The sequence below is a fragment of the Squalius cephalus genome, assembly GCF_949319135.1.
Source record: "Squalius cephalus genome assembly, chromosome: 8".
Taxonomy (NCBI): domain Eukaryota; kingdom Metazoa; phylum Chordata; class Actinopteri; order Cypriniformes; family Leuciscidae; genus Squalius; species Squalius cephalus.
The window spans coordinates 8,969,964-8,983,075 of record NC_137129.1 but is presented as its reverse complement, the minus strand read 5'-3'; the positions used below and the strand labels follow the sequence as shown (position 1 = coordinate 8,983,075).

The 13,112-nt window shown below is 38.9% G+C and overlaps 1 protein-coding gene across 21 annotated transcripts in view; it reads right to left on the bottom strand.

The window, feature by feature from the left end:
- Positions 1-13,112, bottom strand: part of macf1a (microtubule actin crosslinking factor 1a) — a 172,741-nt gene that overhangs the window by 48,994 nt on the left and 110,635 nt on the right. For 18 of the 21 annotated variants that reach the window (XM_079877826.1, XM_079877827.1, XM_079877834.1 and 15 more), the window contains 19 exons: positions 12,908-13,057; positions 12,513-12,824; positions 11,082-11,231; positions 10,699-10,932; positions 10,450-10,620; positions 9,736-10,077; positions 9,463-9,654; positions 9,194-9,370; positions 8,907-9,030; positions 8,119-8,318; positions 7,703-8,020; positions 7,438-7,604; positions 5,948-6,104; positions 5,738-5,849; positions 4,126-4,188; positions 2,519-2,757; positions 2,193-2,322; positions 1,409-1,608; positions 378-885 (listed from right to left, as the gene is read on the bottom strand). In XM_079877826.1, coding sequence (XP_079733952.1) covers positions 378-885; positions 1,409-1,608; positions 2,193-2,322; positions 2,519-2,757; positions 4,126-4,188; positions 5,738-5,849; positions 5,948-6,104; positions 7,438-7,604; positions 7,703-8,020; positions 8,119-8,318; positions 8,907-9,030; positions 9,194-9,370; positions 9,463-9,654; positions 9,736-10,077; positions 10,450-10,620; positions 10,699-10,932; positions 11,082-11,231; positions 12,513-12,824; positions 12,908-13,057 — 3,946 coding nt within the window. The remainder of the gene's footprint in view (positions 1-377; positions 886-1,408; positions 1,609-2,192; positions 2,323-2,518; positions 2,758-4,125; positions 4,189-5,737; positions 5,850-5,947; positions 6,105-7,437; positions 7,605-7,702; positions 8,021-8,118; positions 8,319-8,906; positions 9,031-9,193; positions 9,371-9,462; positions 9,655-9,735; positions 10,078-10,449; positions 10,621-10,698; positions 10,933-11,081; positions 11,232-12,512; positions 12,825-12,907; positions 13,058-13,112) is intronic. The other 3 variants (XM_079877833.1, XM_079877831.1, XM_079877837.1) reach the window with 2 other exon arrangements.

Sequence of the window (13,112 nt, the reverse complement as noted above, 5' to 3'; positions counted from 1 at the left end):
TACGAGGCCCAGAGAGAAGGAAATGAAAAGTGGAATAAAGTCGTTATTTTTGTTTGTTTTTGCGCACAAAAAGTATTCTCGTCGCTTGATATACTTAAGATTGAGCCACTGGAGTCACTTGGACTATATTAACGATCTCTTTAATAACTTTTCTGGGCCAGCAAGTTTCGGTCACATAGCAGCCTATGGAGGAGTGAGACATAGCTCTGATTTCATCAAAAATATCTTAATTTGTGTTCCGAAGATGAACGAAGGTCTTACGCGGTTGGAACAACATGAGGGTGAGTAATTACTGACAGAATTTTCATTTTTGGGTGAACTAACCCTTTAATGGAAAAGTTAATTTCTGACCCTGCATTTCAGTAAATGTTACTCACCAGCCCGTTCTTCTAGGTTCTTGAGGGGACCGCTCACACTCTCCAGTCTCTTGTGTAACTCATCTCTGAGATACGGTTCGGCCACAATTGCGCTGAGCTCCTCACACAGCTGCTCAGCCTGGGCCAGTTGACCCCGTCTCTGTTCCAGCTCAGAGCGGATCTCCCCTGTTTCCTGAAGCCTACGGCGTAGCGCTTCGGGTTGAGCGCTTAGAGAGGCCTGCGCATCTAACCTCTCGCCTAGATTGGCCACACTCTGAGAGAGCTCCCTGAGAAGGGCCAGGTAGTGCTCGCTGGTTCCCTGTGCCTGGTCGATCTTCTGCGAGCGGCCCGTGAGGCGAGAGGTGAGGTCTCCCCACTGCTGTGAAATGTCTGCCAGCTCCTGCCTCACCTCCTCTAGATCCTGTCCATCTCTAGAACCCTCGTCTCCAGTCGGAGAGAGGATTCCCTCTGCCGCCTGAGTCAGCTGGTCAAACTGGGGTTGCCGTGTCTCAAACTCACGTAGCATGAACTGACGGGATAAAGAAATACATTTAAATTGACTACTGGTGGTGAAAGCAATTAGTTTTGAGTACAAAATGTAAAAGAAAAATATATATTATTTCAATGAAAGGCATGATATTGATTGAAAACTTAAAGAATAGATGTCCACACACTGCATAGATGCCAGCACAGCTCTAGAAAGTTTATTATTAATAAAACAGCACAATGTTTTCATCAGAAACAACTCTTTATAGGCACAGGTGACATCCAATGATAAAAATGTTTTAATAAACATTTACATGAACTATTCCGTGAAAAAAGAAAGAAAAAAACCTTATCAGTAAGGGTGTCTAAATTGTTCTTTTGAAGTAGGACTACATTTAAAGGTGGAACTTTTCTATGGTACTCTACAATGTAACACTTTCAGTGTTTTAGATTGTATTTAATGAATATTGTGTAAAGACCCCTATACTGTGATGTTCATAGATTTGTTGTCCAGGAGGGTAATTTGGCAGACAAAACAGGAAGAATATCATTAAAAACCTGTTTACCTGCACTTGCTGTTTCTGTGTGTTGAGCATGTTGGGGTCGATACTCAGAGGGCCTAATACACTCATCATCAGCTCTTTCTCTCGTAGCCATGGTCCTAATTGACTGGCTGCTGCTGCAAAACTACCCAGCCTATCAGCACACGCCTCCAATTCAGTCTGCCGCTGTGCTGCATTCTGATTGGCTTTCGTCCACCGTGAGTCTAGAAGAGAGGGCAATATTTAGAACAAATATCACAAAGACCAATTTTAATGATTTAGCAATCATGAATCTAAAATATACTTGAGTGACTGCGAATAGTTAACTTAGATACTAAACGTAGCAAGAACCACAGAGAATTATGATAATGCACACAAAGGAATCTGGTTCCCTTGATTTCCTGTTCATTCAGGCAGACTTTTTTTTTCTTTTCAAAGAGCATTTTTGTTCATTTCTAGTGACTCGCAGAAAGGACCAGTCAATTGTCTGAGATTTGTTTATTCTGTTTAAATGAAGCACAATGGATAAAATAAATTCCCTGAACAGGTTGCACTTCGACAACAAATGGAATGCTTTAACATATTTTATAGGAAAAGTTCAGGATATTTGATCTGAAAAAGACAAGATCAGAGCTCTTCTTGGACATTACATTATTTTCAGTCTTCCATTTTCTGCACCAAACTCTCGCCTTGTGACCAACATATGAATATTAATGCACTTATTGGTATAGGGACAAAGTCCAACAAATGGAAATGCATTTAAAAACACTGTATGCAAGGACACCACATTTAAAAACACTTCACTGACCGATGTCTTCAAGCTGACGTTTCCATGTCTCAGCTTCAGGAGACTCTGGATTATCTTTTATTAGCTGCTTCAGAATGTTCTTGAGATCCTCCACTTTCCCAGAATGCTCGGCAAGCTCAGTAAGTAAAACCTGGACACAGACACCTGTCTGTCAGCTCATTCACAAGGTAATCACATGGAATCAAATGTTTTTTTTACTATGGGATAACATAAAAAGCAAAAATAAAATGAAAATATATTTTATGGCTGGATTTAAGGATAAATAATTTGAGGGGGCTGCAGTTTGATACCCCTCTGTCAAGTACTCAATTCTCTTAAGATGTTACCTTGGTCTCTTGGGCTTGAGCACGCACCACCTCTGGCCGAGAGGGAGAGGCGGTCTGCCCTTGTGCCAGGCTCTGTTCACGGGGGCCTAGCCACTGGACGAGAGCCTCAGTGCTCTGCCTGGCCTTCTGCCGCAGGTCAAGAGAGGCGTCCTGCCTACCCTTCCTTTCCCTCAGGTCACTGCCCAGCTGCTCATACTTGCAGTTCACATCTGCCACTGCCACCTGGATCTCAGTCAAGTCTGAGGGTAAGAGCGAAGAAATGTTGACGTAAGTACAGTCAGAGCAGGCCAATGACAAGGCCAAATAGTTATAAAACTGCATCATGTTTGTGGTATTTTTTCCAAGCAATGATATACAAGCTGAGGGATAAGCATTTCAATGTATTTTTTATTCACTGAGCCACACACGACATGCAGAAGAATTATATATTATATATTTTATATATATATATATGTGTGTGTGTATGTATGTATGTATGTATGCATGCATGTATGTGTATATGTATATATAAAAACCTGTACATATGTATGTATATGTATGTATGTATGTATGTATGTATGTATATATGTATATAAATGTATTACCTCGTTTAAGTTAAATCAAAGTTGCAAGTTTAACTTATACGCAAAATTAGAATATTGCATAAAATATTAGCAAATAAAGAGACATTTGTGAATAAATGTGTTCAAGAGAACAAAATCGTCACTTCCTCGGAAGTTGGCGCAAAATATCTAATAAAAATGGAAGTTGCAATTGGGAAAGCCACTGTGGCTCTTTCTTTTGCATTTGGATGCCTGGTGTTTGGGAACGCAATCATGTGAGAATTCTGGGAGGGAATTAAGCCAAATCATTTTGATGACAAAATATGAATGATCAAACTAACATTTGAAATGCTGTGCAATGAAACTGGTCTGCTGGTTAGTCCAGTTACCCAATTAATCACATTTACTGTTGAGGTAAAGTCACATGAGTTTTTTGTTGCGCATCAAGTGATATATTCAGTAAATGTGTTTCCATCATAGTTAATGTGCATGTCTCTTTATCGGATAAAAATGTATCAGCCTCAACTGAGCGCATACATTATTTTTTGTGCATTTTTAGAATTTATGTGCATCTTGGTGCTTCCATCTTGTGTTTTTTATGCGATATCCCAAAATTCACATAAAAGTAGGTGGCTGGAAACATAGCTAGTGACAGCTGCACTCTCTTCCAGTTTTGTCAAAGCGTTACAATGGGAATCAATACACTAGATAATGACTACACTGTCTGAACAAACAGATTACTTGCAAAAAGATAGTCTGAACAGTCCTTTGTATCAGATTGTGCACTGTGCCAGTGTCAAAGAAAGCTTAAATGATTGGACAAATTGGTCATATGCACAAAGACAGATGACACCAATCTGCACATACTTAGAAAGCAAACTAACAAAACAGGACAAGAAGCAATGCAAAGAAAAATAGGGAGAGTGAGTGAAAGGGTGAGGAAGAGAGATGTGGAGTTAAACGCGCCTGGGGGTGAAACGGAAAATGCAAATGACTAATAGAGAAAAGACTCCAGAGATAAGGATGCTGCACAGCTCACTGGCTAAAGGTGTGGAGGAAGCTCACCTTTACAGGTGTGAATGCCATTAACACTGTTGGGGCTGGAAGCACCATTGAGCTGGGAAACACCTGGGAGAAAGACACACAGACACACGCTCAGACAATGCCACAATAATTCACAGGCATGCTGGAGCAGCACACGCACACACAAGCAGCTAGACAAACTCAACACAGAGGATTTCAACACAGAGCCACATATACAAACATACAAATATGCTCAAAATCAGTAGTCTGGAAGGTGGTAGATGTGATACTTCAGCCAAAAAGTCACCCTCATGTCATTCCAGACCTGTATGACTTTCTGTCTTCCATGGAGCACATTTGAATAATGTACTAGTCGCTCTTTTCCATGCAACAACAAATGAACAGGGAAAGGAGCTATTATGCATCAAAAAGAATGCAAAAGCACCATAAAATTAATCATAAAAACACAAAGGTTGCATTTATTTGATCAAAAATACAGTAAAAAAGTAGGTCCCACTTTATATTAAGTCACTTTAAGTACTTACATTGAAATTAATAATTTGATACAATGGACTTATTGTGTACATACATGTTTTTATATTGTACTTATATGTACTTCATGTAATTACAGATGTAATTAATTTATGTAATTACATGTATAATTACACTGTTGACCTTCCCTTACACCTTAACTCACCAACTGAAATCAAAATTGACCCTATTTACTTTGTTAGCACATATTACTAGTCTTGTGGTGAAAAATTAATACGTGCAAGTTAATACACAGAAAAAAATTGTTTGCCGTCGTAATCTTTAATCAAAGTCTGAAAAGTTACTTCCGGTCTGAAATGGTGTTCCTTCTCTGATGATGTAGGTTTGACGGCTTGGGTTGGGAAACGCTTAACCACTCCCCTCAAACCGTTAGTCTGTTATGAGCAGAGATGAAGAGGAGGAGTGCTAGAGTAAAACCCTGCACTCTGCCCTCATACCACCAAACTTGTCCCTATTCTAACTCGTATTCCACCTCAATAGCAGCAAAAGTGTTTTATAATAAAACATGAACACAATAAGTACATTGTAAATACATAGTACTTAAAGCCACTTAATATAAAGTGGGACCAAAAAGTAATATTGTGAAATATTATTACAATTATTACAATAGTTATTTAAATATATAAAAAAATGTCCCATTACTCCAGTCTTCAGTGTCACATGATCCTTAAGAAATCATTCTAATATCGTTAGCCTCATAGCATAATTGCCTACGTCCTATGTTTTTTGAATAGGACGTAGGCAATTATGCTATGAGACTAACGATATGCTAATTTGCTGCTCAGAAAATATTTTTATTATTATTATCAATGTTGAAAACAATTGTGCTGCTTAATACTTAACATTTGTGGAAACCATGATACACTGGCATTCAAATGTTTGCGATAATTAAGGAAAAAAAGATAAGAAATTAATGCTATTATTCTTGTGGCCAGGATCTATAAGTTTGCATTTTCTGTTCCCTGGAAGAAAGAAAGTCATACTGGTTTTGAATGACATGAAGGTGAGTAAATGATGACAGAGTTTTCAGTTTTAGGTGTAATAGCTACAGACAAAGAAAAGGAACATTAGCCCTGAAACTCCACAATGTTGTTCTTCTTACCAGCCTTGTTTTTGGGGGCTGTGATGTTAATAATCAAGTTCTCAAGTTGTGAACTGGTCTTGTTTAACTCCTGAACTTGGCTTCCTTGGGTCTCCCATTCTGAGAGCAAATCCTACAAGCAAATTTATAAGACATGTTAATTAAAGCTCACCTCACTAAAAACAGAAACTGATGTCAGAACACTGTAAATAGAGAGAATTACAGCCCTACTTTAAGCTGCTGTGCTCTTCTCTGCAGGCCTTCTGTGCTTAGGTTGGGCTCTTTGGCAGGAAGTTGCTCTTGTACCGACTGCAGCCACCTGAGGAGGGAGCCAGAGCGCGAGCGAAACTCCACCAGTTGCTGAACGCAGCTCTGGATGGAATCAAATCTGAGAAGGACACAGAGCAAGTTAGATGAATATGAAATATGAATATGAAATAACTATGAAAACTAACTATGAAAAAACTGGTTTGATTAGATTTTGTTAATGGTGAGTATTCACTATGCTGGCTCCAATGAGGCGACTTGTTCCACGTAAAATAGAATAGCTTTTGTGAGCCCACTTGATCTTATTTTTCAAATGTCTTATTCCTTTCTTAGTGTAAAATGTTTTTAATGAAATAAAATTCAGAGTACACCTTTAACAGCAGAAATTGGTCTTTTAAACCACCATAACAGAAAAATCTCTTTTAAACATACAGTACCAGACATCTTTGGCTAACTATGCCTCCTATTAATATGGCAACACTAGATGCTACTATTTTAGGTCATGGTGATAGATCAGGACATTGTGTGGGATATAACCCAGAGCCAGACTCCACTCCAGGCCAGCATGCCTTCTACCAATGTTAGCAGCAGCGAGTCGAAGGTCATGTCCTAACATGCTACCATTTGCATATAGTTTATATTATAATAATCCCACTTCCCTCTCACAAGTATTCCTAGAGATATGTGGAGTGGATTTAGACTTGAACACATGACTAACTCTTTTATGAGTCCTCTGGAAGTACATTTAAATGCCTAGAGCCCCAGTATGTCATCTTAAGGAGGGATGTGGCCAAATGGTTTCAATAACAGCGGATACAGTGCTGTCAGATTGGGTTAGCATGATTCAATTTTTTTTTTATGGCAGAAAGCATTCAGCCTCTTATTTTTGTCACATGTCAAATGTCAAAGCAATTAGAGTTGGTAGGGCACCAATTTTCAAAATGAAACTATTGCAGAGAATAGCTTGGAACAAACTCACTATTGTGCTAATGGCTATAGTTGCCAAAGGCATTGAGGGGGACAATATTACAATATCCTGAATTTGATAACAGCATTAATTCTACTTCCAGTCTGAACAAAGAAGTTATATGTGGAAAACAGGGATATCACTGTTAATTAAAACTAAAACATTTTTTTTTATTTAAATAAAGCTGAAATAAAATAAAATAAAAGTTTCAGAAGAAAAACTTGGAAACTAAACTAAACGAAAACTAACCCTAACTAAAATAAGATTAAGTTGAAGCAACTAAACCTAAAACTGAAATAAAAATAGAGTAAACCTAAATAGCAATAAAAAAAACCTCTAAATTAAAATGACTAAAAATTAAACTAATGAAAAATGAAAATATAAGAATAAAAGCTAATTCAAAATATTAACAAAAACAGTTTTAAAAAAAAAAAACACTAAAATAACACTGGCGCAAGATAATGTTTTCACAGCTCTTTCCACTCACCTCTCATTGACATTAGATTCCAAGTGTGCAAAGTCCTCAGAAACCTCTTTGGTTGTGTCCAGAAGGCTTTGTACATTGGCAAGGATCCCAGATTGGCTTATGTCGGAACCAAGTTCAACAAATGCTTTTAATTGACTTGACTCTTGGGTAACTTCTGATTTCACCTCCTTTATTGAAAAAGAGACAAATGATGACACCTTCAGACATTGGGCAATAACATGTAATCTTTCAGAAAGTATGTAAATCTGTGGCCTAATTCTCTAACCTCTATGGTCTGCCTGTAGTCATCCACACTGCAGTCTGGTTGGCCTACGGGGCTGAGAGCCCTTTCTCGACTCTGCGTGAAGCTGCGGAGGTCTGCGCTCTGGCGCTCAAAACTCTCCAACTTGGGCAAAAGTCCCCGCAACTCAGTCTCTCTATCTGCTTGCTTGGCCTGGGCTGCTGTGTAGCGCTGACTCAAGTCCTGCAGTGCCCCCTGCAGGCCAGATGCTGTCGATGCATCTGCAGACTTCAGGAGCTTGGACACAGAGTCCGAGGTGGCATCCACGCTTCCCTGCCTCGAAAGAAGCTCCTGACGTATTTTCTGTGGGGGGGGCGGGGGAAGCGCCATGTTTATATAAAACAAGTTCTGGTTAAAGATCTCTGATACTGATGATTATGATGCTACATTTAACAAAATACCTGATTTTGTGTCAGGGCATCCTGAACTGCTTGAGCAGTGGGCTGGACTGATCCAGGTGATAACGGTAGGCCATCTAACCACGCCAGCAGTGCTTTAAGACCCTCCTGAACGCTGACTGATTGGGCAACAGCTGTTTGAAGCTGTTTGGCCCTCACTGATACTGAATCAGACAGGGTTTCAAAGCGCTTTTCCAAAGCATCTGCAATAACCAAGAGGAAGATTAAATTATATGCAAGGAATAATATAAAGTGTACAGGTCATTTTGCACAAAATAAAGTCTTGTATTACTTCTAAGGGTTTATTTTGTCATGATAACTGAAAATTATACTTTCAATCATAAAATAATTTTACATCAGAATGCATTGATTGACCAATCGAAAATTAAACACAATTGCTCTGAAACACGCTCAGAGTAGACTGGGGGAGTACTTACCAACCCTCCAAAGTTTCAGGTCTCTAGGCCTTACGGTTTGACCTATTATCTATTAATAATAATAATACAATTCTTACAATTACAATAGGGTTTCAGCGCTATGCACTGGAACCACTAATTACATATTACAATATATTAAAATAGACAGCAGTCATTTTGTATTGTAATATTCCACATTATTACAGTTTTTACTCTATTTTTGATCAAATAAATGCAGCCTTGGTAAGCCTAAGGAACTTTTAAAAAACACTTAATAAATCTTAGGCACTAAACCTTTCAGTTGTAGTGTATGTTCTGTTTTTTGAATCAACCTCCTTTTTGCAAGTTATTTCCTGGTAGTAAGAATGAAATTACCTGTAATATTGTTAATATCTGCATTTTTGAGAGTTGGGGATTCCTGAGTGCTGACCAGATCTTTTCCTGCTCGCTTGACCTTCTCAAGCTGTACCGAACGCTCTGCCAACTCATCCTGCAACAGCTGAGAGAAGACAGCAAAAGAGAGAAAAAAGCTAATTAATCAGGAGGATTCCTACGGGTAATGGAAACGAAATTTTGCTTGGGTGATCATTTCCATTAGTTTATCTATCTGGTAAAATTGTTTGTGAGCTTCCCTTAAACCAGAAAAGAATAAATAATCCAACCTGTACAGTACTGAGAGTGCGCTGCAATGTCTGGGTGTCTGTTTGCTCTCCGCTGGGTTTAAATACACTCTGATTTAGCTCCCGAGAGTTCAGCCAGGAGTCTAAAGAACCAGCCTCATCTTGGTAGTGCTGGTATCGCTCCTGGAGACCTGAGAGACGGGTGCCAAGTTCTGAGGACTGAAAGACAGAACACAAAACATTCAGCATGTCTTCAGTGCGTTATATGTCATTGCAGACTGAGAGAATATGAGGCTCTGTTTTGTACCCACCTTGCTGTGTAAGGAGTTGTAGCGCTGTGTGGCATCTTGGAGCTTGACACTCACTAGCTGTCTGGTTTCCTCCAGAGTTGGATCAGTACTGCCCACCCTCTCCAGGGCCCCCTGGACAGAATCCAGAACCTTCTGACCAGAGATAGTCACAAAACGCAGGTCTGCTTTGTGACAGATGACATCTTCTGCAAGCTGAAAATACAGAGAAACACATTCTTAAAGTCCTGAAGTACATTTGTAATGTTAGACATCACCATCAGTATATGTTGATACCTTTTTGTGCTCCTCTATCCTGTCTTTTAGGCCTTTTCCATCTGTTTCACCTTCCCCAAGTGAATGCAGCTCTTGCTCACTCTGATCAAGCCATGTTCCCAGGTTTCCATGCTCCTGCACAAACTTAGCAAACTCGTCTGTGAGGGCATCTACCCGCCTCAGTCTGTCCTGACAGTTCTGGAGACGCTCCTGATGCTGACTCTGTAGTCGGTCCAGCTTTGCTTGCAAGCGTTGTTTCTCCTCTGGTGGCACACTGGAGTCGGGTTGCTCCAGGAGGGAGCGGACAGACTGGGCCACCTGCTGAAGGTGAGCCTGTTGGGCTTGTAACTGCTGCAGCTCGGTCTGGTGCAATAAAGAAAAGCCAAAATGTCAAAGGGAAGACAGCACTGCAAACTTGACTGACTAAACTGAAATCTTTCGAATTGACTGAATATTCTTGAAAACTGACTTTAATATTGACATTAGAACTTTTACACCTGAATGAACTTGCTTTGAAATGGATTTAGAATTAACCAAGCTTAATTTACAACATTAAAACTGAACTATAGACCTGAGTAAACTTACTTTACAACTCTAAAACTGACTGAACTTACTTTAGAACTGAGAACATTAATGCACTTTAGAATGGAGTTATCATATTGGTAAAACATTGTGAATTATCGAGACACATTGAGAAAACATTGAGAATTATTAACAGTGATTTAAGAATCTGACCTGAAGCACGTCTCTGTGAGAATTCAGAGCATTCTCTTGTGTTACTGATGTCGGGGTGTCAGTGACGGTGTCACCAAATGACCTCCTCTTTGAGTCGTCCAATGATGACAATTCTCTGAGCAGTGTATCTATACTTTCCTGTGTCTCCTGCATCTGCTCCTCTGCTTTAGCCTTGGCAATGACAATGAGTAAAAAAATGAATAATACACGCTGACAAATTGAAAAAGAAATGATATGTGAACAGCTTACTCTTTGTGTGTTCTGCTGCAGTGTTGTGACAATGGCAGTGTCTACTTGAGCTAGTGAGGACTGGATTGATTTTGTAAGTGAGCTGTGCTGCTCCTTCATTTGTGAAAGAGCCCCTTGTAGTTTAGCCCTCTCTTCAGGACTCAGACTGTCACCCCGGTCAGACAGGAACTCCTCCACTGAGCGGATAGTATCAGTCAACAAGTCACTTTTGATCTGAAAGTCCTTCTCCGCCTCCTATAGTTAAAGGGTACAAACAGTAACAATGTTTTATGTAAAATACTGTGTACTAAAGATGCATATCCCACCCCCTTTTGACAGTAATCAGACATTAATACTTCTCAGACAATAGATAAGTAAATGTCAGATGTGTCTCTTTTTCTCACCTTTAGCTCTCTTTGCTTCTGCTGTAACGCGTTCACATCATCTGACTCAACCCCAACTTTCTGATTGGCCAGGAGGCTGGCAGCCCCCGCCAACCACATTGTGAGATTCTCCAGTTTTTGAGAGCATTCTGCCTTCTGCTGCTGCACAACCTATATCCCGTCATAAGAAAGGGAGTAAGAAAAGTGAAGGGAAAAAAGTTTTGCATTTGGTCTATTATAATCATAATCAAGTGCTCATCATATATTTCTTTTAACCCCACAAAACTCTCACAATTATAAATATGCCAGGTTTCACACAAAGTAAACAATGTACACTTGTTGAGCATGATGTGTCCAAAGTCATCACACAAAGCACCCAAAAACACACAACAGGCCAGTGAAGCAGAACAGTAACAAAGACCTTAGGACAAAAAATAAAAGCTGGATATTTTCCTCTCTAAAATAACAAGCAAGCTATACAGTGAGGCTACATTTAAATCTTAGCCTTTTCCAAATGTGTCTTCTGAGGCAATCTGTAAGAGCAAGGCAGACAGGTTAATACACACATGTTATGTTCATACACAGGCAGCTAGCAAACTCAAGTTTGAAATGCAGGTGGCTACAGAACAGGGCTCAACAATAAAGAACTATGTTTATTTAAATAAGGTATAGTTATCTAGCTGGATAACATGCATGAGGTTTTGTCAAAACTGTGACTTGTGATAGTACTGAAACCATCAGTTAGAATGGGTTGAGAATTATATACACATTCAAAAGCATTAAGATTTTGCACCACATGGCACAATTTACTTAAAAAAAGTGTGAAGGTGAAGTATGAATATTGTGATAGTAGCATATGCATAGCATATGTACTATATAGCTATACATTTCTAATATATTTTAGCTGTACATGTTTCAGGTATAATTGCAAATTTAATAATTTATAATTGCAACAATTGTGTTGTTGTATTTCTGAATAAATATATATTATTTAATAAATAAATGTAACATTATATAAAGATTTATTATTATGTTAACTTATTTTTCTTGACACATATACAAATATATTGCTAAAAAAATGCTAGTAAGGCAACTAGAAATCTAAACTACTGTCTTAACTGGGCCAGCAAACACAAGTCATTATTGTGGAGTCCCGCAGAAGCATTATTGAAACAAAAGATCAGCATTATCAGCAATACTGGCTCTATAAAATTAACTGAACAAGTAGAACATACTAAAATTTACATGCACATGAAGATCATTTTGATTTTAAAATGCAGCATTCATGCTAACAAGTATTCATGCATGCATCAGTAGTGTGGTTTTCCTTTAATCATTATTAATTTTCCTTTATCACAACTGAATGATTGTGAATCAGTCAAGTTAAAAGTAAAATGGAATATTCTTTCTCTTAAAATAGCAGCACAAGCAGTTATTCATCTGTTTGCAAACCTCTCTATCCCTTGTTTGTCTCTCTTTTTCCATTTTCTCTTCTTTTTCTTTTTCCATTTTCTCTTCTTTTTCTTTCAGTTCTTTCTTCATTCGTTCATTCTCTATCGCCTGCTGAGCTGATAGTGCCTCTGCCCTGGCATGACTGAGACCAACAGCCTGGTGAAAGACCCTCTGTAGCTTCTCCAGCTGTCCAAGGAGATGCCTGCTCTGATCAGGCAGCAAGTCCTGTGCATGCTCAGAGATAAACACCTGAATATTGAAAGCCACATTGCTGACTTCATTGGATCGGGCAGCGAGAGAATTCTGTATATGCTGTAGGGGGAAAAAAAAAGAAAAATTAAAGACTGAAAAAGATACCATCACTATACCTACAATTATCACTGTTGATGTTTTACCTTGCACAACTGTTGTTTACGAGAGATTTCTGCCAATGTCAGTCCATCTACCCCTGTTTCTTCCTGCATTTGTGTCTCAGTCTCCTTAAGCCAACTGAGAAGTTTGTCAATTTGCTCTTCCAAAGATTTCAGCTGACTGCTTACAGCTTCCTGCAAAAATATAAAAACCATGCAAAGAGATTTAAAAGAAACTGCTCTGACATGG